General features: G+C 32.8%; 5 protein-coding genes across 7 annotated transcripts; 2 read left to right on the top strand and 3 right to left on the bottom strand.

The window, feature by feature from the left end:
* Positions 1 to 543: 543 nt before the first annotated feature.
* LOC100814290 (probable tRNA (guanine(26)-N(2))-dimethyltransferase 2) lies at positions 544 to 2,657 on the bottom strand. 3 transcript variants are annotated; one of them, XM_041012194.1, is made up of 4 exons: positions 2,236 to 2,657; positions 1,888 to 1,976; positions 1,547 to 1,624; positions 544 to 1,285 (listed from the first exon to the last, which is right to left on the bottom strand). In XM_041012194.1, the coding sequence occupies exons 2-4, from the start codon at positions 1,918 to 1,920 to the stop codon at positions 1,139 to 1,141; spliced, it is 258 nt and encodes an 85-aa protein (XP_040868128.1). In that variant the 5' UTR covers positions 1,921 to 1,976; positions 2,236 to 2,657; the 3' UTR covers positions 544 to 1,138. The 3 variants fall into 3 exon arrangements, with proteins under 3 accessions (XP_040868128.1, XP_040868129.1, XP_006602956.1); XM_041012195.1 differs by having other exon boundaries at positions 1,888 to 2,075; positions 2,264 to 2,657; XM_006602893.4 differs by having other exon boundaries at positions 1,888 to 2,075; positions 2,236 to 2,656.
* A 2,618-nt stretch (positions 2,658 to 5,275) lies between these two features.
* Positions 5,276 to 7,795, top strand: LOC100784352 (COBRA-like protein 4-like). Its single transcript, NM_001255848.2, is given in 6 exon segments — positions 5,276 to 5,424; positions 5,520 to 5,599; positions 6,105 to 6,561; positions 6,653 to 6,800; positions 6,886 to 7,163; positions 7,260 to 7,795. Coding segments are annotated over 6 exon segments (1,296 nt in total). The 5' UTR covers positions 5,276 to 5,372; the 3' UTR covers positions 7,541 to 7,795.
* Positions 7,796 to 7,933: 138 nt separating this feature from the next.
* On the bottom strand, positions 7,934 to 11,726 carry LOC100783820 (protein COBRA). Its single transcript, XM_003552552.4, has 6 exons — positions 11,386 to 11,726; positions 10,326 to 10,405; positions 9,421 to 9,877; positions 9,021 to 9,180; positions 8,658 to 8,935; positions 7,934 to 8,498 (listed from the first exon to the last, which is right to left on the bottom strand). Exons 1-6 carry the CDS (start codon positions 11,465 to 11,467, stop codon positions 8,209 to 8,211), a joined length of 1,347 nt encoding a protein of 448 aa, XP_003552600.1. The 5' UTR covers positions 11,468 to 11,726; the 3' UTR covers positions 7,934 to 8,208.
* Positions 11,727 to 17,179: 5,453 nt separating this feature from the next.
* On the bottom strand, positions 17,180 to 21,220 carry LOC112997606 (protein COBRA). Its single transcript, XM_014770962.3, has 6 exons — positions 21,011 to 21,220; positions 19,602 to 19,681; positions 18,783 to 19,239; positions 18,157 to 18,316; positions 17,787 to 18,064; positions 17,180 to 17,641 (listed from the first exon to the last, which is right to left on the bottom strand). The coding sequence occupies exons 1-6, from the start codon at positions 21,090 to 21,092 to the stop codon at positions 17,436 to 17,438; spliced, it is 1,263 nt and encodes a 420-aa protein (XP_014626448.1). The 5' UTR covers positions 21,093 to 21,220; the 3' UTR covers positions 17,180 to 17,435.
* Positions 21,221 to 22,775: 1,555 nt separating this feature from the next.
* On the top strand, positions 22,776 to 27,302 carry LOC100782750 (solute carrier family 25 member 44). The gene is made up of 6 exons (XM_003552550.5): positions 22,776 to 23,063; positions 23,817 to 24,198; positions 24,932 to 25,128; positions 25,841 to 25,985; positions 26,286 to 26,439; positions 26,898 to 27,302. Exons 1-6 carry the CDS (start codon positions 23,023 to 23,025, stop codon positions 26,921 to 26,923), a joined length of 945 nt encoding a protein of 314 aa, XP_003552598.1. The 5' UTR covers positions 22,776 to 23,022; the 3' UTR covers positions 26,924 to 27,302.
* The last annotated feature ends 214 nt before the right edge of the window (positions 27,303 to 27,516 follow it).

Genomic DNA, 27,516 nt, shown 5'->3' with positions numbered 1-27,516 from the left:
CCTCCAAACATTTAGCAATGGAAATTGTTGTTACAAGAGAATTGTGGTGTCCATGTGTTTGTACTTGCTATCTGGTAAATTTGTAACTTTTTTGTTTGTCTTTGTTGGAAAATTTAAGTTGACAGCCTATGATGAGATTTTACATTGCAATCAGTGTCACGTTTGCGATTGTCGTACTTTGGACTACTATGAATCTGAATTCAGAAGCTTTTTATACAGAACAAATGCCTGTACTGCGGAATGCCCAAGTCCATTAACGCTCCAGAAACTTTAGTACCTTTGTTTTAGTTATCAATTAAATCATACAAAACTCAATACAACTTTATCAATCTAAAAGCAAAGGCTAGAAAAATGAAGCATTTATAAACAAATAATCTGCATGAATGCTCCTGGCCGAGTTGTCTCGAAGTAAAAGACTTGATTTTTATTTTTTGGTAAAAAAGAAGTAAAAGACTTGGTATGTCTTTACATAGGTCTAGACTAATACGCCAACTAAAATCAACTTAGTAACCTAAATTCTTTCTGAAGTTCTTTGTTCTTCTTATTAACAAACCAATCCTTAGTAGGGGTATCAATAATTTGTTCTTGTTAACATCTTCATTGCCACAATATTGGTTGAGAACATCTGAGAGAGATGTTATCAACCTTTGGAAATAAAAGGTTGAGATAAATATTGTTATTGAAGACCAGTATACAATAGCATATTGCTGAACCGAGAGAGGAATAGAGAAACATAATTAGCAAGTTCTTTCATGGGGACCAAGTAAAAAATTGAAACTTCAACCACATGAAAAACACAAAATCAATGAAAAAAATTATTGTTTAACTAAACAAATTCCTAGACTCAGTATCTAATCAATGCAAGGCGAAATAAGACAGTACCTAATTGAAAAACTACTATATTGTCTAGCTCTCTCACTGAAACTCACTTTCCCTCTTCTATTAACAAAATGTAGTGACAACAAATGGGCTTGCCTTAGAAACCAAAATATAGAGCCCCAAGAGCTCTCAAGATAGAAAAATTAATTTCAAGAAAGAACCACATTTGTGAGCTAAGCTGTGATATTATCTTATGCCTTTTGCCTCTTAATTTAGATTCTTCATTCTCTTCCTGATTGAGAATTCCATTAACTGCTGCTTAACCCAATACAGAGACACGCTTGCTATTAATTTGACGTCCTGCCCTAAGTTTAGGACCCCAGTACCTTTCAGGATTTGGAAGAAAGCGTGCAACCTTCTTAGCTTGTGCCTTGCTAAGAGTCGATACAGCTCGAGCAAAATTAGCCTACAGGGGACACAAGAAACAGAAGTTTCAGCCATCAATGTTTCAATGAAATTACTACCTTAGATCAAAGGATAGGCCAGGCCAAAGGGACTGTTTACTGGCCATGTCCCAGTTCCTTGCCATTCATCATGGCCAAAACTACTCATGGACCATATTAAACTCTAACCAGCAACTATGGATATAAATGGCATAATGTTGAATTATAATATAAAAATCCAAGCATTTTAGGGGAGAACATAAAATTTGAGAGGCAAAATATACCCGAAGAACAGGTTCCTTTGCAAATATAACACTTCCTGGTTGATCTGCTGGTTGAGCTTTCACAGGATGATCTTTTACCTATAATGTAACAGAATCAGTGACCGAGAAGTGACAAAAGCTAATCATATTCCTTATGTCTTTCCTAAAATATTCAAACATTAGAAAATGAACTGAACCACTTTAATATTAAGTTGCAGGCTTGTAGCCATATTGTTGTTAGAAGGAACATGGCATTTCATATACAAGTGCATGCGCATTATGAATAAAAGCAAATAAGGGAGAAACAAGTCTCAACTACATTATGAACAGAACACCAGCAATAATTACTTGTAACTTCTTACCCAGCAGCGCATTATATCCCAAATAACATCCATGGGTGCATCTGATTTCAGTCCTTGTGGATTAACATGAGTTCCAGATATATGATAGCCTGCATTAATCACGGCCGAACGGAAAATTATTGCTGATGGAGAAGTGCATTTAAGTGTTGCACAGAGATTATGCAGACTCAGAAACAGTGTGGCAATTCCTGAAAAGAAAATATCAGAACAACTACATAGCAAAATATTTCCAAGTAACAGGATTTTTACTTAGGTTGCACTGCATAAAGAAAATGCAGTACTGAATCACACCATACCACGATATATGCATGGTATTTAAAAAAGAAAAAATATAGTACAAAAACACACCTCTGATATGCGATCATATGCAGGATACCTTTCTTTCATAGATTTCACGTCTGCTAGTATAGAAGTCACCCATTCTTGATCCTGGATAGGAGCAGACCATATAGGTCCACCCATATTGAATTTCTTCCCACAATAATTGCATTCTTGAGGAACAACAGGACCATGGCCAGGCAGATATTTGACACTATTATTCTGAAAAATGAAAATAAGGCTCCCCATCAAGACATCATAGCATGTTAAATCCAATCAGAATAAAGCAATACATTTAAATTGAGCTTTGTAGGCTTCCAGGATTAAAACATGCTATTCCTTTTGTTTATTGCCGAGAGCACTAATTAAACAGTGCAATTTATCCTCCCTCCCGTCCATGGTATGTTGGTCCAGGAAAGTCAACTCAAAACTTGATGATTAACAGGCAAGATAGCATAAATCTTATCCTCTTCCAATCCCAATTATTCATTTTTCTTCCATAAACATTAAATATACATTAAAAATTTTAGTGTTATATATAAGGACATTAATTATTTTATATCATAATTTCTGCTTGAGTCATTAATTTTAAATTAATTTGTAAAATATAATTTTGAAAAGAAAAAAAATTTGGTCAATACGTATTAGGCTTAGATCAATTCTAGGTTCCTAACCCATAATGCCAATCAGTCATTCTCATACAACGATCAGATTTTTGAAAAAAAAATATCCCAAAAAACTTATTGGGCTCGTAGCAAAAACAAATGGGCCTATGATACCAATAGAAATCAATGCATGCTAAAAACCAATTGAAATCAGACAATTACTTCCTGTACTCCTTAATTAATTCCAGTACCTAATTCGAAATGTAATTTTACAGTCTGGAACTGGATTAGGTGTTCCAGAAGCTTTAAAAGATGCAGGAAGCAACTGTTTAGCAATCAATACCTACAAACAATCTATAATTTTAGTAACGAGAAACATTAGTAATACATTTTTTCAAGCTTAATTACATTTCTTTGTTTATTTTATTTAATTTTGCCTCACTGTTAAATAAAGGTTCGACCCTTATTTCTAGAAGAGATTAATATAGTAACTTTCATCCTTTTAGCAACAATTTTATGTTGACGTTAATTGTAAACACTAACGACTAAATTGTAAGGAAAAAAGACTACATATGCATTTGTTTCGGAGGTATTTTGGGCCTGTCACATGATTGTTGGCTTACAATAGCTACTTAGCTAATTTTTCCTCCATCTACCACTACATATCTTAACCTCCTTATTTGCCTCTTATACTCTTTGACCTTGGGCATCAAAATATTTCTAGGTCTTGTTGCTTACCAGAAACCACCATTGCCACTCATCGGAGTCATCATCACTGCCTGAATCGTCCACAGCGTTCAGATCCTTTCGAACAACATTCAATAAGAATTCATTTTAGTTTCACGTCATATCAATAAATAGATTGATGCATCAACATAGGTTTTTTTTTAACCAAATGTATCGATTTAGGGTAAAATCTTATCATTTTCGTGTAAAAAAAAATTCATACCGATGGTGCATATCTTTTAAGTAAACTCACTTGTACCCTTACCTCAAAAAAACTCACTTGTACGATTCTTTTCCTTTAAATTCGGAAGTGATTATAAGTTGTGTTACCAAAGATATTCATAATCGTTGAACCGCTAACGGGGTATTAATTTGGTCAACCTAAGGTCCCTTTTAGGAGAGTAAATTTCCCCCAATCAAAATTTTAACGTACCAAAATCATGTCAAACTCTATATTTGATAACGTATTCATACGATGAATTTATAATATCTATAAGTTTAAAATTTTGAATTAATTATATTCATTCAGAATTTATAATATTTTGCACGTATAGGGTTGAGTAACGTTGCTAACAACCATGCCGGTTTTCAATAAAAGGATCGTATTAGTTCGTAATATTATGGGGGCCAAAAAACAATTTGCATATCAAAAGTTTCATGATCAAGTCTTGAGGGTAATAGGCCAATGGGGAAAAAGATTCCAAATTAATATCTAACTGAGAAATTTTGCAGTTAAAGGATTGGAGCAATCAAGGTTTTATGAAGATGCATGCAGCAGCTGGAGTGTCCTTTTGATTAGAAAGGAACTCACTACCTAGTACCTACTTAGCTTGCTTGCTTCAAACTCATGTCTCTGACTCAACGTGGTGACAAAAGCAAGACCATAAAGTGTAGGTTCACAAAATTAGTTGGCAAGGTCTAGAGAAGTGACATATGTTACCTAATACTTATACTATGATCAAGTTGTAAACAAAAGAGGACCATAATACCACGTTTTCATTTCATCTCATATCTCACTTGTTCAACCCTTTTGTGCTCCTATCATTCTTGGTAAAGAAAAAAGTCCTAAGAAATAGGAAGTTCTAGAGATAAAATAAAAAATTATATGCACCAATGTAGAACTTTTTTATGCAGACATCTAATAAGAATTCACTATATCACCACATTATCATATTCATTAATATGATGTATTGGATGCTTGAATGAAAATATTTTACACCAACAATACATATAGCTAGATTAAACTAATAAAAAAGTTAGAAAAGGAAAGGGAGAAAATGGCCCTTTTGAGGATCAGTTATATACTTAGTCCGCAGAAGTAAACTAGTTAAATATAGAATCACCTTAGGCTTGTTTAATTTGGACAAACCTATGCTATTTTCTTTTACACATTGATACACACTTTTGTGAAAGAATTTATCTGTATGGAATAAGGGGGTACACTGGTAACTTCATAGTATGGTGAGGCTAAGCCATCAGAGAACAAATGCACCTTCAAACACAGCCGTTGACCTGTTATGTTCACTCATCTGCATCTCCCGCCTATTCTATAGTCAGTGACCGTTGCTTTAAGATATGGGAAGTTCAAAAGGAAAAATCTCATGGGCGAGACAATGATAGAAATATAAATGTGAAGGTACCTAACAACCATTAGGTGAGCCATCACTTGAATCCCAAAGAAATTCCCTTCAAGGCTCTTTTTCTACATTACTACACATCCAATTCCATAGCATTGAGGTGAAGAAACTCAATTCTCACTGAAAGAAAGTTGCTAACACTTGGCACCACTTATCAACTTATCATAGTTGATAACATCAAAGGCACAACATTGAGGGAATGAGGGTTGTTATATCAGCAGTATGTGCTATTGTGCTATTCTCTTATGCTGGTGAGACAACAACTTACCCTCTTCGCGAATTTTGCTTCACTTTCACTTTCATTTCACACACATTCAACTGATTTGTTGATGTTCTCTGGTTGTAGCTGCGTACGATCCTTTGGATCCAAACGGAAACATAACGATCAAATGGGATGTTGTGTCATGGACACCAGATGGCTATGTAGTAAGTAATACAAACTTCACTGTTATTTGTTTTATATTTTCTAGGCCACGGAAAATCCCAAGAAATAGATAGACCTAGTTGTCAAAGGTGCATTGACAGATCAAATAAAAATACTAAGACCGGTTTCACGTTAAATTCGATTCTTTAGAATCATATTGAAATACCACACTTAATGTGATTTTAAGTAAATTTTCGTTTGCTTGGTTCCATGTTAAAGAATTGAATTTGAGTTGAAACAATTTTAGATAGGTTTTACATTAGATCAATAATTTTATAGTAAGTTTTATTACTAACTTGTTTTTATAATAAAAACATCTAAACATAAATCACATTACTTCAAAATCAATTTTAACCAAAATCATTTTTGTCAACACTCATTCAAACAAATAGTATAGTCAACTAGCATTGCAATTTATTGCATAGCCAGTAAATTGGATGTAACTAAATTGAAAAGTAATCTTTCATGTAATGAAATTATCTGTGTGTGTATTGCATTTTTTACCAGGCTGTGGTAACAATGAGCAATTTCCAAATGTTTCGGCACATCATGAATCCTGGATGGACCTTGGGATGGACATGGGCAAAGAAGGAAGTTATATGGTCCATGGTAGGAGCTCAAACCACAGAACAAGGAGACTGTTCTAAGTTCAAAGGCAATGTACCTCACTGCTGCAAGAAAACTCCCACAGTTGTAGACTTGCTCCCTGGTGTGCCTTACAACCAGCAATTCTCAAACTGTTGTAAGGGTGGAGTGGTGGCAGCATGGGGCCAAGACCCTTCATCAGCAGTCTCATCCTTCCAAGTGAGTATTGGGCTAGCCGGTACTTCAAACAAGACAGTTAAACTCCCCAAGAACTTCACTCTCTTGGGTCCAGGACCAGGCTACACTTGTGGTCCTGCCAAGGTTGTTCCTTCCACCGTTTTCCTTACACCTGACAAGCGCCGCAAGACTCAAGCACTAAGTAAGTTCTTTAACTTTGTGACATCAATTTCCTTCCCCAATTTCAATCCATTCAACAATTCTTAGTTTTCATTTGTTTATATGTCATGTAGTGACATGGAATGTTACTTGCACATACTCACAATTTCTGGCTAGAAAGAACCCGGGTTGCTGTGTATCTCTGTCATCCTTCTACAATGAGACCATTACCCCTTGCCCCACTTGTGCCTGTGGCTGCCAGAACAGGAGGAACTGTGTCAAGTAAAGTCTGATATGAAAAATAATTAATGACCTCTTTATATCTAACAACTAGAATCATTCTCTCACATGTTGGTATGATATGCAGGAGTGACTCTAAACGTATCAACATGGTGGGGATTCACACTCCAAAGAAAGACAATGAACCATTGCTACAGTGCACTCATCATATGTGTCCAATAAGGGTGCACTGGCACGTGAAGCTCAACTATAAGGACTATTGGCGAGTCAAGGTTGCTGTGACGAATTTCAACTACAGGATGAATTACTCCCTCTGGACTCTTGCTGTTCAGCATCCAAATCTTAACAATGTCACCCAAGTTTTTAGCTTTGATTACAAGCCTTTACTTCCCTATGAGTCCATAAGTTAGTGCCAACAAACAAATCTTTTTAAGCGTGTTTTGTAAGTCAATAATAATCCTTAAGAATGAGTTCTCAATTGTATTCTCATCTTTTATGCAGATGACACTGGTATGTTCTATGGCATGAAATACTTTAATGATCTCTTAATGGAAGCTGGACCAACTGGGAATGTTCAATCAGAAATTCTTCTTCAGAAGAACCAGGAAACATTCACATTCAAGCAAGGATGGGCATTTCCTCGCAAGGTCTACTTTAATGGTGAGGAATGCATGCTGCCACCTCCTGATAGCTACCCGATCCTCCCTAATTCTGCCCCTGTGAACTTATTAAACTTCCCAGCATTCATTTTCACAATGCTTGTCATGATAGCTGTTTGGTGAAATAGTACGTAGGCGAGATACAATTGTTTTCTGTGAAATTTTGAAGCCAAGTTTTCCTACACACACCACAACGTACATCAGGTATGAAGATTGTTAGGGAATTGTTTGATAAAACCAAGCCAGACTCATGAATGTGTGTGCTGTGATTCATGAGTGCTCATCGGATGCTGAATAGGGAATAACTGAATATAATTCCCAGCAATGATTTTGTCTGAATCATGTGTAAATTCTTATATTGCAACACTGTAATGGATACCCCATTTCCCTTTTATTCAGTTTTGCTTAAGACCACATATTGAGCATAATGCATAGAACATTCTTATTCCATGTAGGAAACCGCAAGTAAAAAGACCGTTATCATTTCAAATCCACATATGATTCATCAAGTCCATATTTTCACGTGACATCTCGTTGTGTATATTTATTATAATTACAGTTTACAATATAATAACGATACATACATCATTGAATTACAACAAACACAAAAAACAATAGCAAATTCTACCACCAATGTAAATCCTCTTGTAACAAATCATGGGACACGTGATCTAATCTTGGATGTCATCCTCCCATATGCTTCAAATACCAAATTGACATCACAGATGAGTCAAAACTGGTCTGACTGAAAATTTTCTATTACAAGGCTAAGTGTACCACAGATTGAAACTTTATGCGTGAGCATAAAATACCAAGGCTACCAAAGATGCTATCACTAAAGAAAACAAGGAAACCTCTTGCCTAGCACCAGCATTAGGTAACCACGGATAAGAATCAGGTGGTGGCATTACACAGTTGTCACCGTTGAAGTAGACCCTTCGAGGAAAAGCCCAACCCTTATCAAAAGTAAAAGTTGCTTTATCCTTTCGGAAGAGTAGCTCTGATTGAACATTGCCATTAGGGCCAGCTTGGTTGAGAAAATCATTATAGAACTTAACTCCCCATAGCATTGCAGTATCATCTGTTAAAAGCAACTTAAAAATCAGTAATTACCTTCTATAGTTTATCAAAATAAGAAGTAAAAGTTTTGATGTTTTATGATGAAGAATTAAGAAAATATTCACAGTATTTAAGAAAGCTTTTAACTCCAGAAATCGAAACAAGTTAGGATCACGCTTACTTATTGAACCATAAGGAGTCAATGACTTGTAGTTGAAACTGAACAGCTGAGTCAGATTGTCAAAGTTTGGATGTTGAACAACCATGTTCCACTCAGAATAATTCATCCTGTAATTAAAATTAGTAATAGTAACCTTCACACGCCAGTACTCCTTGTAGTTAAGCTTAACATGCCAGTGGATACGGACTGGGCACATATGTCTAGTACATTGAACCAAAGGTGAAAAGTTATTCTTCCCAGAGCCAGCAACAACTGATGCCAAATGTGGTGTATCTGGACTGTAACCACACAGAAAGGAAATATATGAGTGCACAATTTAGAAGCTAGAAGGAATTCACAGTACACTGAGTCGTGGAAACCTACTCTACACAGGTCCCTGACCGAGACGAGTTACTTTGGCAGCCACATGCACATGTTGGGCAGGGAACAAGGGTATCATTATAGAAAGATGAAAGTGAGACACAGCAAGAGGGAGTTTTCTGAGCCAGAAATTGTGAGTATGTGCATGTCACATTCCATGTCACTGCAAAAAACAAGTGATGTTAAGGATATAACAGATTGCTAGAATTAGCTGATAGTTACAGGTACCAACTGTAATTTTCAGTTGTTTTAAATTTAAGCACAGAATTAGTAACACGAGTCCCGGATTTTGTTACCAACAAAACCTTGTTAAAAGAAGTGTTTGAGGTTGGTCGGAGGCAAGAGAAAAATAGGTAATCATATTTAGATCTGTGAAAATGACATAAAAAGTCCTATGACTTACTCAGTGCTTGGGTCACTCTCCTTTTGTCTGAAGTAATGAATTTAGTGGGTGCCACAATCTTGGCTGGCCCACAAGTATAACCTGGTCCTGGTGCTTTCAAGGTGAAGTTTTTGGGGACTTTGACAGTTTTGTTTGTGGTTCCAGCTCTACCAACACTGACTTGAAATGATGAAACTGCATTGGTTGGATCCTGCGCCCATGAACTGAGCACCCCACCTTTGCAGCAATTTGCAATTTGTTGATTGTAAGGTGTTCCAGGAAGCAAATCTACAACTGTCGGATCTTTCTTACAGCAATGTGGAATACCACCCTTAAATTTTGAACAATCCCCTTGTTCAGTGGTCTGCCCTCCCATCATGCTCCATATTACCTCCTTTTTCGCCCATGTCCATCCCATTGACCAGCCAGGTGAAGCGATATGACGATATTGTTGGAAGTTGTTCATCGTAACAACAGCCTGTACATTCAATTGTTTCTTAGATATCTAAATAACTAATGGGATAAAACTAAGCTAAAGTCACTTTAAAGGGCTATAGCCACAGAATGAAAGAAATTCATTTGTAAACTTGAGTTTATTGACCTTATTCAATGATAGAAACTTCAATAGTAAATACACACCAAACAAAGTGTTGTAGCACGCTCAGAAGTGTTGTAAGAAATTAAATAGTCACGTTTCTTATTGGAATGAAATGGTTTTGGTTTTTCAAAATGTTAAGGTCATTGCATTATCCAAGTAAGAGTTGATAGATGACATGAGATGAAACTGACATGAACTTGCAGATTCGTCACAAAAGATGTGAGCAACCAACGGAAAGAAAAGGAGCAAAACAACACCATGCATAATGCACAACAGATGGTTTGCTTTTCAAATTAAAAGGTGATATTGTCAAAAAAACTATACTTACCACATATCCATCAGGGGTCCAGCTTATAATATCCCATTTGATTGTGATATTCCCATTTGGGTCAAGCGGATCATAAGCATCTGAAAGATAAACAGACAATTAGCAAGTGGAAAGTAAGTAAACAGAAAGGAAAGAAGACAAGTAAATGTCGAACCTCTACATATTCGTATTATATACTACACACAATAGAAATTATGAGACATACAAAATTGCCAGACTTGTTTAAGTAGTCACTAAAAAGGGAACCAAACAAGCAAACATATTGTTTAAGTCAACGGCTGGTGAAGCTATATATAGTTCTTCATTTTTACATATTTAATTCTTATAGCATGTATGATTCATGACTCCAATCTTTACACCAAAGATATCTAATAACCTCCTTCCATTTAAATATAATCACCTCCTATACTAATGATAAGGAACTGGAAGATATCCAGGATCTAAAATCTGCAAGGACCTTTACACACGGATTATTCCATTTACAGCCAAAACTGATCACCATCAGTGACTGCTAACTCATGCACGGTTTCCCCAATTACAGGAGTTTTTAGGCACAAATCTCGTGTAAGCAATCATAATTTCAATTTTCAACATAAAATATATTCCAAACTCCCGAAGGGTAAAAAAATTTTACTTCTCACTTGACTCAACGAAAATTCAAATGCCAAATCAATTCTCATTAAAAGAATTAAAAATCTAAATCTTTACAGCAACAAAACAAGTTAAACAGCATATTTGCATATTTTCCACTTAAAACAATTGGCATCAACAAGATTAACCGTCATGATAAAAATAAGTTTCCACATTAGGACAAAACCAACTTTCTTTATCAAATTCAAAGAACAAAGGTTACATCTTTCACAAGCATTCATTTAAAAAACCAACATGGCGTAAGGTCCACGCAGCATAGAATGAATACCACCAGAAAATGGAAACAGTAAAGCGTCTAAGGAAAACTGAACAACCCCTCAAACAAAAAACACAAAACCAATAAAAATTTCAACTTTTCAAGACATAAACAAGGAAAAAAAGAAGAAAAAGAAATAGTAACGAGGTGAACCTGTTGAAGTGAAGCAAGTACAAAACAGCAGAGCCAAGAACAAAATGCAAGGAGTTGCTTTTGGTAACAGAGAGAAGCCCATTTTGATGCTGCAAGAAGCAAGTGCTCTGAGTTCTTGCCAGAACAGTTCAAGATCTGTGATAGACAGAGAAGACTAGAAATAAAGAGAAAAAAAAAGTAGAGAGAGAAAGTGAGGAAAAGAAAGACAGATAGAGAAAGAGAGTGTGGAAAAAAATAAGAGGCAGAAACTGACTGTCTAGTTTGTCCCAGTTGGCTCATCATCTGTTTAAGAAAGGTATATATGCACTTATGCACGTACCTAAACTTATTATTGGCGGTGTTCTGTGAGAAAAAAAGAGCACAACTATTGCTTTTTATACATTAAAAAAAATTGTTTTTCCTTGCAAATTTGTGATGCACTCACTCACCTTTTACAAAAAATTAAATATTGTTGTGTAAAACAAAATGGTAATTGAGTTGATTCTCCCCGCAAGAGAATGCCGAAAGAAGCAGTTAATACTCTGCAAAAAGTTATGGTAAAAGTGGCATATGAATAGTCGTACGATTGGAACCATCCTATCACTTAGATTTACGTAAATAATAAATCCATCATAGTTTGAATTGGATTATCTCATAAGGATACATGTGGAAAAAATAAATAATATATATATATATATATATATATATATATATATATATATATATAATGCTGCAAGTTTTCTTTATTTTTATTTTTTATATAATAATATGGCATGTCATGTGTGGAAAAAGAATGGCCTGCCAATATATATATATATAACTAGCCATGTGGTTTATCACTTTTGACTTTCCTCACCGGTACATGCTTATTTAGTTATTTTCCTTCTCCTTGCGTTTCTTAATGAAATGAATCTTATTACATTCATACATTCAATTGGAAAACAAGAATTAGTTTCAGAAACACGAAGAACCTACTTAATTTTATGGACGTATAACAAGTTTTTTCTAGAACAGAAAACTCATAGTCAATGTCCTATATTTATCTTTTAGGATGATTAAATCCCATTTAGTTAGACTTGTAAGATGACATAACAAAGTAGTTTTCAGTGAACCTGTCATTTATTAAAAATTAATGTGTATTTTTAGGGTTGAATTAATTCATACATCATAAATTTGAGTCTTCATTTTTTAATGCGAAGACAATTTTTAATGTGTTTTTTTCTTTGTAATTTCACTATCATTTAGTAGGTATTTTTATTAAAATTTTATTTTGTTAAAAATTTAAGTTTCTAAATCTCAACTTAATTATTTTATTTCAAATCATAATTATTGGTATTCAGAAATTATTATTTTTATTTTAAAATATTTTTTTTCCAAATTCAAGCTACTTGTTTGTTTACGAAAATTAAAAAAATCACCCATATAATACATGACATACAACCTATTTATATCTAGATTTTTCTATTGAGTGTCATGAATATATGATAAAAATATTATTTTATCAAAATACAAAAATAATTTAAAATTGTCCTGCTAAAATAGTTTAAGCATATATCCATAAACGCCTCTTGTATTAAAAGACAAAAGGCTACTAAAAAAAGAAGAATGCTACGACTTACCAGCATCATGCTCCGATTATTTGTCATTCTTTATCAAATTGACTTTTTTCTTCTTTACCCAAAGGGCAGCTTAATAAATAAGTTTTATCTGTGAGTAAGCGTGCAAGATATTTTCATATTTAATCCAATAATGTTATTTAAGACAAAATTAATGTTATTATACAATGTCTCATGAAGTAATGTTATTACAATTTTTTTTTTGCAAACACTTTTTTACTATTTAGCACTATTTTTTATTCAAAACCTAAATTTATATACTTTTGCAATGTTTTCCGTTAAAATATAAAATTAATAAAGGAAATCAAACTTTAGTTGCTCCTACCGAATAAATGGGGTTTTCCTCATCGTTTTTAATTGCATAGTAGAACAAAAGAAGTAGACGAATAAAGATTAATTAATAATATAAGCAACTATTGATTAATCCCCATCATTATCAAACCAACTAAGTCTGAAGATTCATGAAAGCAACCTGTTGCATTCGGTCAGCTCTTTTATAATTTTTTTCTGCTTCACATTTATTTTGCAAATTAAAGAAATTGACGTTTTCTGAACTATAATGCTATATAATACACGTGTCGTATGGTGGTTGGATAAAAAAATGTGTTGAAAACCCTGAATCGTTTGTTGTGTGGGTGGAAGGAGGTAATTGGTCTCCGACACTACCTGGCTCACTCAGCTTCTGATAATACCCTACCGACAGAATTAGACTCTCCTAATGTATAAGCACTTCGTTTTTATGATATGATTCTTTCTTTTTTTGGGGAAATTGGTAGTATAGAACTAGTAGGTTATAGAACTACTGAACTAGCATTTAAACTCATGTACATATATAGGGTAATTTTTTTTATATATAGAATCATTTAATTATAAAAATCAAAATATTTTACTATATTTTCAATGAAAATAAAATAGAAAATAATATTTAAATTGATTTAAATTTAAAAATATTAACACAATTATAATAATAATATTTTAAAGACTTCAGAATCTGTTTAGGGCTTAAAATGAAATAAGGTAAAATTGAATTTAACGATGATATTGTTTAAATTAAAAGCTAGTTGAAATAACGTATAAACATAGTTTCAATAAGAATGAGAATAAATTATAAAAAAAAAATTCATTTAAGAATAACTCCTAAAATTTTTTAATATAATAATAGCTACTAAAAACATTTTTATTCAATAATGAATATTTAGATTTATAGTATAGGGTGAATATATTTTAATTTAAATGTGAACTTGAAGTTAATAACAATATAATTTGATTTTTTTTGTAAAATCTTAAAATTCAATGACACTCTTATGACTAGTTTATTGAGATTACTACGCAAGAAGAAAAGAAAAGGAATATTCATATATATATATATATATATATATATATATATATATATATATATATATAAATGAGTACTCAATTGAGAAAGTAAGGTGATTGATGGCCTCACACTCCAACATGTATATGTAAATTAAAATATATATAACTAGTAGTGTAGGGTTTTTATTCCTGCAACTCGATCTTCCAATTAAATATTGTTAATATTCTCTCTCATTTTCCCTTAGATATACATTTCACACTGCAATTAGCTAGAGAATTTCTCTCTCTAACATCTCAAACTACTATTTTTTATACTTATTTCATTATTTGTATATTTGATCTTTTTAACAACCTAATTATGTTAAGAATTTGATAGTGATGTACTACCATTATAAAAAGATTTTATTCTATCATATAATTATAAATCATGATTTATATAAATTTTATCATAATTATAATAAAAATTAATATTTATCGTACATGATAATTTATAATAAGATGATAGCGTAAAGTAAATAGTCTTTTTTTTCTGTTATTTTAATATGTCATCTTTCATTTTTATTTCTCAATTAAATTTAAATAATTTTTAAAATATTATAAATAGTTACAAATAATCTTAGATCGTAATTTAATTTTTTATTATAAATCTGAAATATAAATTATACATTTAAAATATTTATTTATTATGAATTTTAATCATGATATAATTTATATATTATTTCTTTTAGTTATGATGAATTTACTTATATAAAAATAACATTTATTTTAAACATGACACACAAACTAATTAAAATGCCAGTTTATAATATAAAAGTCTATGTGTATCTTAGAAATAAGAATAATAAATAAATAGTCTGTTAACGACCAAATAATTAAAAGCTATATTTTTTACATTTTGTAAGTAAAAATTAAATAAAGAAACTCTAAAACATCAAATAATTTTAGGCGCATAGATGTTCATTATCTCAATACATACTTTTTTTTGAAGATAAATAGTGCTTCGCCAATAATTCTTTCATAGTTTATTATTAATAGATTAGTAATTTATTTTAATGAACAATTTCATTGAAAAGTGTTTGTTGGGTGTGAAAATTGTGCGCCCAAATTTTTCTAAACAATAGTAGTTTATATTATTTTACGTTGATGTTTAAAAAAACTAACAAAGTAAAATGATATATTTCTAGATGTTCTCTCTCTAATCTCTATTATTGTTATAACTAAATTGTGGTATACATATATCCAAAAAAATTGTGGTATATATATACAATATTGTTGTCGTTTTTTGAAACACAAGACAATCAAACGCAACCAAACAGCTCCAGGGAAGCTCGTACATTTAACATTTGGCAATTGGCATACAACTGGACATAACAAATGATCCAAGAGTTTGAAGTAAGAATTGTTGTGTCGTTAACTTGTCATTTTCTGTGTCAGTGTAAGAATAAAAGAAACACGAATGCCAGCTATTGTGAGTGGGCATTTAAAAAGTCTTTCACACGGTTTTCATTTTTCTATTATTTTGTTTGATACATATAGTTTTTCATTTTTGTTGTTGTTGAAAATATACCTATTAAGCATATGCCATTTTATAGGAAAGTGATTTTTTTTATAGAAAATTTCATAAACTTAATGGTTCGCCGAAAATATTTTCAGTGATATTCTCGGACAGTTTACAGATTGTGACAATGTATTTTGATAAAGAGGAACATGTCTTTGAGACATGGATTCTTTAAGTAGTATCCATTGTTGAGCAAATAAAGAGTAACTTTTAAGTTTAATGATTAATAAACAATCAATACTCGTCACTTCTAAATTTTCCCATGTATCACTGCATCTAACACTAATGGTTCGTTTGGTTTAGAAAAAAAAGAGTGAAAAGAAAAAAAAAAGAGTAAAGAGAATAAACGTAAGATAGTTTTTAAGTTGAAAGAAATATAAACTTTTCCCCCTCTTTTTTGAGTTTCTAATTACTGCATGATATTAAAACTAAAATCATTTCTAATAAAAAAAATTGGTTCCCACTTAGATGAAAATATGTCGGAAAAAAATGTAGATTTATCTCTTTAAAAGGAACAAACAAAGCATAGATTACAAGGCCAAAACTAGTTATTGTTATCACGAAAATAAGCTACATATGAACCCATAAAACCGAATGTTTAACTGCACTCTGAACTTTTTTTTAAAATCAAACATCATAATTTTGAGTCAAACCAAGTTAACTAGAATAAACACAATTCATTATGATTTAACAATATAATGCAAGAAATCACATCAATTACAATTGTGTTGACTTTTTCTGAGTGGCTACAAAAGATAGGTTCAACGGTTTCTTTTGTCAACCTGCTAATGCTAATTCTCTAGATGTAAATGTGTTGGACTGTTTTTAATTTTTTTTCTTCTCAATCTTTACTATACAAATAAGCACTTAAGACTATTGATGATCTTATAGGTGTGTGGTGGTTAAAGCGTTTCAGGATTTTTCATCTTCTTATAGTATATTTAAAGTAACATGGAAGTGAATCAAAATCAATTATGAAATCACAATGAATGTGAAATAACATATAGCTTTGGAAAAATCATGGTGACACTACATGGTGAAAATCATGGAGGAAAAAAGTTGGAACAATTACAAAATTCCCCATATTAAAGAAAACAATAATGCAAAGCGAAGGTTAACTTTAACTCGACTGAAATGTGATCCCTTATTATTGGAAGAAGTCATTGACTACTTGATAGACGTTTAATGGCTTAAGTCTAGTTTTGCTCATTAATAAATTAGTGTTTTGTATTGTTGTTATCTTATGTTAGATCATAGATGCATTTGCTTTCTTTTCCTCTTAGTTTAGTGTAATATGTGGATAAATGCCTTACTGCAAAGTGGGTTTTCTTGCCCAATTATTCTGCTATATATTTGGAATAATTCTTCTAAATTATAAGCACTTCATGATGCTTACATAATCATACCCGGAAACAAACATAATTGAACTTTCAAAGAAACAAAGCACGGACCATGATCTTAATAAAATTTATGAATAAAATTTTTCAGCAAACTCTTAACTTGTTTCTTTTCCTTATCCTCATGTTCATTGTCTTCCGTAGGACATTTGTTGAGATCCAACTCTGCAATCTTATTATGGTCTAAAATGGATAAGCATCAGGTGGTGGCATCACACATATGTCACCATTGAAGTAGATCCTTCGAGGAAAAGCCCAACCCTTATCAAAAGTAAAAGTTGCTTTATCCTTTCTGAAGAGTAGCTCTGCTTGAACATTGCCTTTAGGGCCAGCTTGGTTGAGAATGTCATTATGACGGGACTTAATTCCCCACAGCATTGCTATATCATCTGTTCATAACCAACTTAAAATCAGTAATTACCTTTTAATTTACGAAAATAAGAAGAAAAAGGTTTGATGTTTCATAATGAAGAATTAAGAAAAAAAAAATATTACTCTAAAAGTTTGAAACAAACATGTTAGGGTCACACTTACTTGTATATGCATCCAAAGCCAGTAACTTGTAGTTGAAACCAAACACTTGAGTCCGATTGTTGAAGTTATGGTGTTGAACAAGCAAGTTCCAGTCAGAATAATTCATCCTGTAACTAAAATTAGTAACAGTAACCTTCACACGCCAGTATTTCTTGGAGTTTCGCATAACGTGCCAGTGAACTTGGGTTGGGCACATATGCTTAGTACATTGAACCAAAGGTGACAAATTATTCGTCCCAGAGCTAGTAACGTTAGAGGCCAAATGTGGTGTACCTGGACTGTGAAGACACAGAGAAAGGAAATATATGAGTGTACAACTTAATATCTAGAAGCAAATCACAATACTACATGATAGAAATTGGAAACCTACTTTACACATCTCCTTGACCGAGATGAGTTCCTTTGGCAGCCACATGAACATGTTGGGCAGGGCACAACAGTATTATTATGGAAAGATGAAAGTGTGACACAGCAAGTTGGAGTTTTACGAACCAGAAATTGTGAGTATGTGCATACCACTTTCCATGTCACTGCAATAAATAAGAGTGATGTTAAGGATACAATAAATTGCTGGAATTTGCTGATGGTTACTTATAACAAATGTAAACTTCTCTTGGTTTTAAATTTAAGTAGAGAATTAGTAACATGAGTCCTAGATTTTGTTATCAACAAAACCAACAACTAGTGGGTGACACTTTATTGAATGGAGAGTATGAGGTTGGTAGGCAAAAGTGGTAGAATAGGGAGACACCCTCAATACTATCGAGCAGGGCGTGAGTGACATGTTGGGGCAGCCAGTAGATGCCAACCAAAGGATTACTGCACAAACTTAAATCGCAAGAAGATTTACTCAATTGCAACTACTCAACTAGCCTCTTGGCACAAGGAGATCTTCCTGAGAAGAGTTGCATACTAAGCAGGATGTAGAAGGCAGAATGAAAAATAGATAACCATATTGACAACCGTGAAAATGACATAAAAAGTCCTTTAACTTACTCAGTGCTACGGTCACTCTCCTTTTGTCTGGAGTAATGAATTTAGTGGGTCTCACAATCTTAGCTGGCCCACAAGTATAACCTGGTCCCGGTGCTTTCAAGGTGAAGTTTTTTGGGAGTTTGACAGTTCTGTTTGTGGTTCCAGCTCTACCAACACTGACTTGAAATGATGCAGCTGCTTTGGTTGGATCCTGCACCAATGTAGTGAGCACTCCACCTTTGCAGCAATTTGCAACTTGTTGATTGTAAGGTGTTCCAGGAAGCAAATCTACAACTGTGGGATTTTTCTTACAGGAATGTGGAATATTTCCCTTAAATTTTGAGCAATCCCCTTGTTCTGTGGCCTGCCCTCCCACCATGTTCCATATTACCTCCTTTTTGGCCCATGTCCATCTCATTGACCAGCCAGGTGAAGGGATGTGACGAAATGCTAGGAAGTTGTTCATTGTAACAACAGCCTGTACCATTCAATTGTTTCTTAGATATCTAAATAACTAAAAATACAGCATTAAGCTAAAGTCACTCTGTAGGGGTATAGACACTAATTTAAATAAATTCATTTCTATACTAGAGTTTGCCAACCTTACTCAGTAATAAAAACTTAATATATATTGTGTGTGAGGGGAGTTTTGGATTAAAATGTATTATTAAATTCACTTATATGGTTTGTTCGAGACCATTGATGAAAATCTCTCTGGTGTTTCATCTCCCTCGGTTTCCCAACAATATATGTGAGCAACCAGTGTAATGCAAAGGAGAAAATAGGACAGGAGGTTTGGTTCTCATATTAATAGGTGATATTGTACAAGAATATACTTACTACATATCCATCAGGGGTCCAGGATATAACATCCCATTTGATTGTTATATTCCCATTTGGGTCAAGCGGATCATAAGCATCTGAAAGATTAACAGACAATTAGCTGGTGGAAAGTAATTAAAAGGAAACAAAGTAAATGTTGAACCTCTAAATATTCCTGTACTATATACTACATTACTACATAGTCAATAGAAATTATGAGACGCGCAATTGCTAGACTTGCTTAAGTAGTCATGAAAAGAAGAAAGCAAACATATTGTTTGTCAACGGCTGGGGAAGTTATAGTTCTTTATCTCTACATATTTAATTCTTGTAGCATGGATGATTCATGACTCCATCAATTCTTTGCACCGACAATATCTAATGATAAAGAACTGGAAGTTATATATCCCGGATCTAAAATCTGTGCGAGGAGCTTTAACGTGAATTAATTATTCCATTTACAGCCAAAACAAATCTCGTGCAAGCTTTCAACTTGAAACATATTCCAAATGCCAAAAGGGGAAAATAATAAAAACAAATCATTAACTTCTCACTTGACTCAACGAAAACTCAAATAATGCCAAATCAATTCTTATCATAAAAGTAGTCAGAACACAATGTTATTTAATTTCTTTGTTCCATATCTATATCTTCATAGCAGCAAAGCAAGCTAAACGACACACTTCTACTTAATATAATTGGCATCAACAAGATTAACAGTAATAAATGATCAAAAGTTTCCACATTTTCTCTATCAAATTCAAAGAAGTATGGTTGCATCTTTCACAACCATACATGCATTTCCAAATTCAAGAGGGCATAAGATCCACGCAGCATAAAATGAAGATCACACCAGAAAATGACACGGCCATGTTAGAATTTATGTCTCATGTGAGAGGCATGTGACTTAGGTAGGGACTAATAAGTAAATAATTAATGATTAAGGACTAAATTATAATTGAGCTTAATAGGAGAAGTTTCTAGGTTAACTGCTACTTGATGGGAGTAGTGGTTATAAAATGGGCTTAATACCCACTAACGTCAAATAAGGTCCCTTCCCTGACCAGAAAGTGTTCTTTTCTCACCCATATTCATCACGAACGGAGAAAGACAGTAAAGAAAGGTCAAAAGAAGTGAAATCTTATTTCTCTCCTTTTCAAGGAAATCAAAGTGAACCAAGGAGAAGTTCCTATGGAGAAAGGTACATATCATTATTTATTATTCTTTATTGATTGTTTGTGAGAATCATAGATTTCAAGATCCTGTTGGTTTTCTATAATTGATAGTCTAGAAAACCTTAAGAATTTTTACACGCCATGCATTAATTTCAGAAAAAACTGAACCACCCCTTATACAAAAAACACCGAACCAATGAAAATTTCGAGACATACACAAGGAACAAAGAAAGCAATATTAATGTGGTGAACCTGTTGAAGTGAAGCAAGTACAAGACAGCAGAACCAAGAACAAAATGCTAGGAGTTGCTTTGGGTAACTGAGAGAAGCCCATTTTTCTTGCTGCAACTTTAGTACAAGCACATCAATCGCTGATTTTAAAAGTCAACAATTTTGCGGACCAACTTTCGTAGAATCACATCATCGTATAATTATTAAGAGGCAGGGGAAGTGCTAACTGTGAACTGTCAATATATATATATATAAAAGGCGGAAGTGCCAACTGTTATCCACAGATTTTAAAACCAGATCCAGTTCATAAAAGTCATTAAACATCTGCAGACTTTTGTACAAGCTCATCAATGTATATCATAGTTTTTGAAATCGGTAATGAACCAATGCAAAAAATGGTTTAAACCCGTATTTCTTTAGGAGATATTAGGTGAATTGGATGATTAAGGAAAAATGGAAGGAAAAAATATCACAAGTTTAATTCCTGCTAATAAAATTAATATTTTAACAACTAACATTTGCTCATATAAAAAACCCCAATATTTTTTAAAATTTAATCTAAAGCATTTTTAAGTTAACTAAAAACATATTTAATAAGAATTAAAATAGTTGTAAATTATTTTATTAATTATTATTAATTACTCTTATAAAACATATAATTTAATCATTATATCAATTTGCAATTTTTTATATCTTGATTTCACATAATCTTATATTAACTTCTTGTTTTCTTTTTTATTCTAGATGTAAACTTGTTATGAAGTGATTTTACTGGGTTTTGACCAGTTTTGATTCTTCGCCAATTCCTTGAACGATTTTGTAGTTTATTTATATCAAACACTAAATCAATTCATCAGTTTTCTGGGTCAAACCAACAAATTTGATCTGGCATCTTATAACACAATTGTTTATGGAAAACACATCTAATGTGATTAAACAAGGACATCACGCAACTTGGCAGTTACCACTTCTTTGCCTTTGCTCCAATATTTTTATTTAAAAGTTATCTTAAAATTAAAGTTCAAAATTAAAATGGAGTTTAATTTATGTATTGCTCGTGTATTTTTATTTATTTATTCAGACGTCTAATAAGAATTCGTCCCACTCTTACATCATATTAACCTGAATAGTAGTCTAGAATTTGAATTTGATTAATCCTAAGACATGGAAAAAATTATGTTGGAAAAAAACATTTATCTTGTATGCAATTTGACAAGACAATTTTATACTAATACCATGATCTGAAAAAAATATTAAAATAAATATTTAAATACATTTTTATCAATTTAATTTAATGTTTTTTTATTCATTTTTGTCCCTATAATTTTTATTTATTTTGGTCTTTACAAAATATGTTTTTTATGTTTAAAATGTTTTAGATAATTTTTTTATTGTTCAAAACCTTTTTTTATTGTCCAAAGTGTTTTAGAAAGCTCTAAAGTATTTTAAAGATGGAAAATAAAATAAATATATTTTAAAAGATTAAAATAAAAAAATTACAAGGATGAAAAAAATACTAAATTACATTAATAAAGATGAAAAATATATATAAACCTAAAATAAATAATGATGTGATGATGCAATAAATTTTCATTGGATATTGGTGTAAGAAAATTATATATATATGAATTAAATTCATAAAAATAAAATAAAAGTTATTTTGTACTACTATTTTTTTTATTACATTATGTAATAAATTAAATCGATAGAGATATGGAGAGAGTAATGAGAAGTGTGAACATTATTGTTGGGTAATTGGGTTGGTCGACGGAGAATAGAGAATGGTCAAAGTGAAAGAAAAAATAAATAAATAAAGGAATTGAAAATAGAAGGCGCGCCGTGCGTGCTTCTCCCAAAACTCCAGCGTAAGCGCAGCCTTTTCACCAAATTGTCAACTATCCATCTTCGTTATTTGCAAATTCCGTTTCCTTTGAATTACAATTTACATTTTACAAGACCGGAAAGACAGCCTCCGATGTTGCTGTCGTCGTGTTCGTAGGTTTTATTCGGAGACACAGTTTTTCATTCTTCCAATGGCCCAGTCTTTCGGCCAGACCGAGATCAACTGGGACAAGTATTCTTTCTTCTTATTTTTTTTAAATTTTTTTTTAATTTTCTGAATGGTGCTACTGATTTATCATTTTTGTTCTTGTTTGCTGTATTTCGAGGACAGACCCGTCATTTGAAAACCATAAATTGGTATACTGTGGCCCCTAAAGTTTTTTTTCTTTGAGTAATTTGATTAGGGGTGGGGGAGTTATGGATTCTGGTTTCTTTGTATTTTGTGAATTGAATGAAAATCATAAAAGGGTAAGCTAATCTTCTTCAAAACTTGAAAAAAAAAATCTTGTGAAGTTCCCAATTTGATGGGAACTGCTGAAGAGTGAAAGACTATTTGTTAATAATACATACAAGCTGCCATCAGTGCAAAACTGCATATGGGAAATTCATTGTGTTCCATTCTTTACTTCACTGCTACCGGTTTTTTTCATATTCATATTGTGATTTACTCTATAAAACGGCTATGTTGAGTTCATATGTATAAGATTCAAGGTGATTGCATTCTACTGTTTGAATCAATGAATTGCTTCCATTTTCCTATTAAGTTTGGTATGATTCTAGATATGGCCTTTGTAAATTTGTGTGTTCTATCTTCTATCTGGGGATGCAAATTCTTCATGAAGATTTGTCCTTCTTCCATCTTGGCCTTGTTTTGATTTATTAATAACATATCTTTCAGATATTGTGACCTTTTTGAGCTCATGGTATTATTATGAACTTTACACCTACAGGCTTTTATCCTAATGAAGTTCACCCAATTCTGCAGGCTTGATAAAACTAGGTTCTATGTCGTAGGAGCTGGACTCTTTACAGGTGTTTCAGTGGCACTTTACCCCGTTTCTGTTGTGAAAACTAGGCTGCAGGTTGCCACAAAGGATGCTGTAGAGAGAAATGTGTTTTCTGTTGCAAAAGGACTACTTAAAACAGATGGCATCCCTGGTTTGTATAGAGGGTTTGGCACGGTTATCACTGGTGCAATTCCTGCCAGAATCATATTCCTCTCCACTCTAGAGACCACAAAGGTGGCTGCCTTCAGAATGCTTGAACCATTTAGACTATCTGAAACTTCTCAGGCTGCCATTGCAAATGGAGTTGCAGGCATGACATCATCGCTTTTTGCTCAATCTGTGTTTGTACCAATTGATGTGGTATGACAGCCATGCTATATACTTACGAATATGGATATGATGATACCATAAAATGCATCTTCTCTGTTGTTAAAATATGTTCTTTAGGCAGCTCAACTATCCATTTATCATTTTTGCAAGTTTGGAACATGGGAGTTTGTTTACTGGTTTTCTATCATATCAAATCTGATACAATTCAAAACAAGTGTTTATTGTTCTCATTTTTGTTTATGATTTTAAAAGTAACACGAAGTGTTTATTTAAATGCTTTCTATTGTTTTTTAATCAAATTCTCAGTGGGGAGCTAATGCTTCTAAATTTTTTAGTTAGGGCTTACAATGTAGGACACATAAAAGGCAATAGTTAGTTCTTTAAAGCTCAGAAAATTTATTTGGATGAAGGATAGAAAGAGAGGTTTTGCAGTGATGTGCTTAGACTTCATACCAATGGTATATTCTGTTGGATCATGATGCAAAATAAAAAAAATACCATGTTTTCAAGTTTATTTGTGCTATAATGTCTTTTTTATTGCTGTGATGGGGTTCTACTGATGCTTCTTTTAGAGCATTCTAATGAAAGATGCTCAGATAAGTACGAAAAGTGATTTTTTAAGTTTTGCTCTGCCTCTTTTTTTTGTTGCAGTAAGGGAATTCCTTTTCCTGTTAATTTGGTCTCATCTCTTTCTGGATAAAATTTTCTTCTTTTACCTTAACATGGATAACTCTAATATTAATTCACATTGAATGATATTCAGGTTAGCCAAAAGTTGATGGTGCAAGGATACTCAGGCCATGCCCAATATAGCGGGGGTCTGGATGTTGTTCGCCAGGTTTTAAGGACTGATGGCATACGGGGATTGTATCGAGGGTTTGGTCTGTCTGCTATTACTTATGCCCCTGCCAGTGCAGTATGGTGGGCAAGTTATGGTTCAAGCCAACGCTTCATTTGGAGGTAAGATATGGTAATACCTGGTTTTTATGCCTTGAAATTGAATCAATGTTGCATTAACTTTTAAGTTATTTTTATATTATATCAATTGACTCTGATTAGTATGAATGTGTTGATAGTGTTCATAAATCTTCTTAATCCATTAATCAGGTTTTCTTTATTAAAATGCGTGGTGTCTTCTACACAAATGCTAATTACTAGTAATATGCATACATGAGTTTCATACATAGCTTATAGGTATGTGTTCCAACTATGTTAGAGTTATGGATAGGTATGTGTTCCATCTATGTTAGAGTTATGGATGCCTGTTGTGTTCCAAGGACATGAAAAAACTGCAAAAAAGCACTGGCACAGTGCATTGCTTAAATCTGATAAATATTTTTGAAGTTTAATGTTAGCTTGGTCAGATTAATGTAACAGATTCAATCTCTAAGCATGGAATTATACCAGTTGCAATGTATGATGCAATAACTGCATCTGCATGCTGGCAGTAGCTGACATTAAGTCAGGAAAGCTATAATTTCTTCTTGGCTGAGAAACCCTGCCAAAAGAATAAACTAATTTTGCAGTAAACTTGTGATTTCAATTTTTTTATGGTGGTGAATTTTGTAACAATTGGGTACACTTTTAGTACATCTGCTTGCTGTTATTTTTATTTCTATTTTATCATGCAAACCCAATATTAAAAACAATTAGCACGTGGTTGCATTAACAGATTCCTGGACCATGGTGCCAAATATGATGAAGTCGCTCCTAGTCTGCAGAAAATTATGTTAGTTCAGGCTACTGGAGGGATTATCGCTGGTGCAACTTCATCCTGCATTACAACCCCATTGGATACTATCAAGACACGATTGCAGGTTTGCATAATCTCATTGACCAGGTTTATTTCTTTTGTTTAGTTTATTGTTCTGTGATCACTACAACTGCAGAGTGAGCTTTTTCTCCTTTGTGTACAGTTCTATTCATGAATCTTCTCTTTCTGTGCACTTTCTTGCTATAATATAATCCGAAGGTCTGAGACTGTAAAGATGAAGAGATAATAATACATTTGTTACTTCAGTATATAATATATACAGATTTAGTTCATAATTTTTAGTATTTTTTGTTCTGATTACCACCTATTGAAGTTTTTCTGACTGGCTAGTTCTACACTCCAGGTAATGGGACATGAAAATAGAAGCTCTATAAAACAAGTTGCTAAAGATTTAATCAATGAAGATGGTTGGAGAGGCTTTTATAGAGGGTTTGGTCCAAGATTTTTTAGCATGTCAGCATGGGGTACTTCAATGATATTGACTTATGAGTATCTGAGTAAGAACTCTTCCTCTCTGATTACATTTTCTTTAAGTGTATGTGCACTTGTTTTTATGTTTATTATTTGTTTATGTTTTCTTGTTACGTACAAGCAAATATTTTAGTAATTGTTCAACTTAAACTAACATATAATAATTGATTTAATTAGTTATGTCCTGACATCTAATGTCATCATCCTAGTCTTCCATTGTAGCTATGTTGAGTAACGCTACTGGCAACATTTTTCTACTTTTATATCTAAACTAGGCGTGGGCCCATAACCCGTTAAAACCAGCAGAAAGAAAAATGAAAAAGTAAAGAAGAGAGTAAGAATAAAAAAAAAAAGATAAACCTGCAACACACCACAAAATGACACGTCAATTAAAAGCTGACCTACATAAACCTACATTTAATTGCACTTGCTTTCTGTGTACATATAGCTAACCTAAAAGCATTTCAACTTTTTCTTTGTGCAGAACGCGTATGCTCAAAAGATGAATAGATGCAATTGGTCTGAAAGCTTTTGCCGATCTATTAACCAAGATTAGGATGATGATGTTGAGTCTGCACCTTCAGCATTGGAGTTGCTGTTCAACATTTATCACTCTTGGACTTGAGGGTTAAACTTTTAGCAGTACAACTATACTAACAGATTATTCTGAAAACACTCGCTAGATATGAATATGGCAAACTTCCTACCAGAAAATAAATTGCATCATTCTTTTTTATAATTCTATTGGATTTGATGTATTCTTTTATAGCATTGCTGTGGATACTGTATCATGGAAAGGAAGGAAATAGATTGCAATTAAATGTATTGTAAAGAAATGTCAAGAATAAATTTGAAATTCTAAATCTTACTATCTCTTTTATTCCAAAAAGGGGAAGTTATTGCAGATATTTTTGTTTACATATTGTTAAATTTTACATTTCTAAAATGATAATAGTTTTATTATATTACAAGCATGCAATGAGGATAGCTCTACAATAGCTAAGATACTATTTGTGGACTTTTTTTCCAGATTTGAGAATATAACTAAGAAACAAGCTAACAATGCAATGGTATATTACTATAACTCTGAATGAGGGATTTTC

The sequence above is a fragment of the Glycine max genome, chromosome 18, assembly GCF_000004515.6.
Source record: "Glycine max cultivar Williams 82 chromosome 18, Glycine_max_v4.0, whole genome shotgun sequence".
Taxonomy (NCBI): Eukaryota; Viridiplantae; Streptophyta; class Magnoliopsida; order Fabales; family Fabaceae; genus Glycine; species Glycine max.
Note: the sequence above shows the minus strand (reverse complement) of the source record. Positions and strands in the feature narration are given on the sequence as shown.

What these genes read in the sequence shown, in the direction of transcription:
- LOC100814290 (XM_041012194.1), bottom strand. Translation starts at nt 1,920, where the DNA reads ATGGATGTTATTTGGGATATAATGCGCTGCTGG. An exon ending in GGGATATAATGCGCTGCTGG is followed by an intron (nt 1,625 to 1,887) that starts GTAAGAAGTTAC and finishes GTTACATTATAG; the next exon opens with GTAAAAGATCATCCTGTGAA. An exon ending in CAAAGGAACCTGTTCTTCGG is followed by an intron (nt 1,286 to 1,546) that starts GTATATTTTGCC and finishes TGTCCCCTGTAG; the next exon opens with GCTAATTTTGCTCGAGCTGT.
- LOC100783820 (XM_003552552.4), bottom strand. Translation starts at nt 11,467, where the DNA reads ATGGGCTTCTCTCTGTTACCAAAAGCAACTCCTTGCATTTTGTTCTTG. An exon ending in GGACCCCTGATGGATATGTG is followed by an intron (nt 9,878 to 10,325) that starts GTAAGTATAGTT and finishes TTGAATGTACAG; the next exon opens with GCTGTTGTTACGATGAACAA. An exon ending in GAGAGTGACCCAAGCACTGA is followed by an intron (nt 9,181 to 9,420) that starts GTAAGTCATAGG and finishes TGTTTTTTGCAG; the next exon opens with TGACATGGAATGTGACATGC.
- LOC100782750 (XM_003552550.5), top strand. Translation starts at nt 23,023, where the DNA reads ATGGCCCAGTCTTTCGGCCAGACCGAGATCAACTGGGACAA. An exon ending in ACCGAGATCAACTGGGACAA is followed by an intron (nt 23,064 to 23,816) that starts GTATTCTTTCTT and finishes CCAATTCTGCAG; the next exon opens with GCTTGATAAAACTAGGTTCT. An exon ending in AGCCAACGCTTCATTTGGAG is followed by an intron (nt 25,129 to 25,840) that starts GTAAGATATGGT and finishes TTGCATTAACAG; the next exon opens with ATTCCTGGACCATGGTGCCA.
- LOC112997606 (XM_014770962.3), bottom strand. Translation starts at nt 21,092, where the DNA reads ATGGGCTTCTCTCAGTTACCCAAAGCAACTCCTAGCATTTTGTTCTTG. An exon ending in TACTTGCTTCACTTCAACAG is followed by an intron (nt 19,682 to 21,010) that starts GTTCACCACATT and finishes TTAATCTTTCAG; the next exon opens with ATGCTTATGATCCGCTTGAC. An exon ending in GGACCCCTGATGGATATGTA is followed by an intron (nt 19,240 to 19,601) that starts GTAAGTATATTC and finishes TGAATGGTACAG; the next exon opens with GCTGTTGTTACAATGAACAA.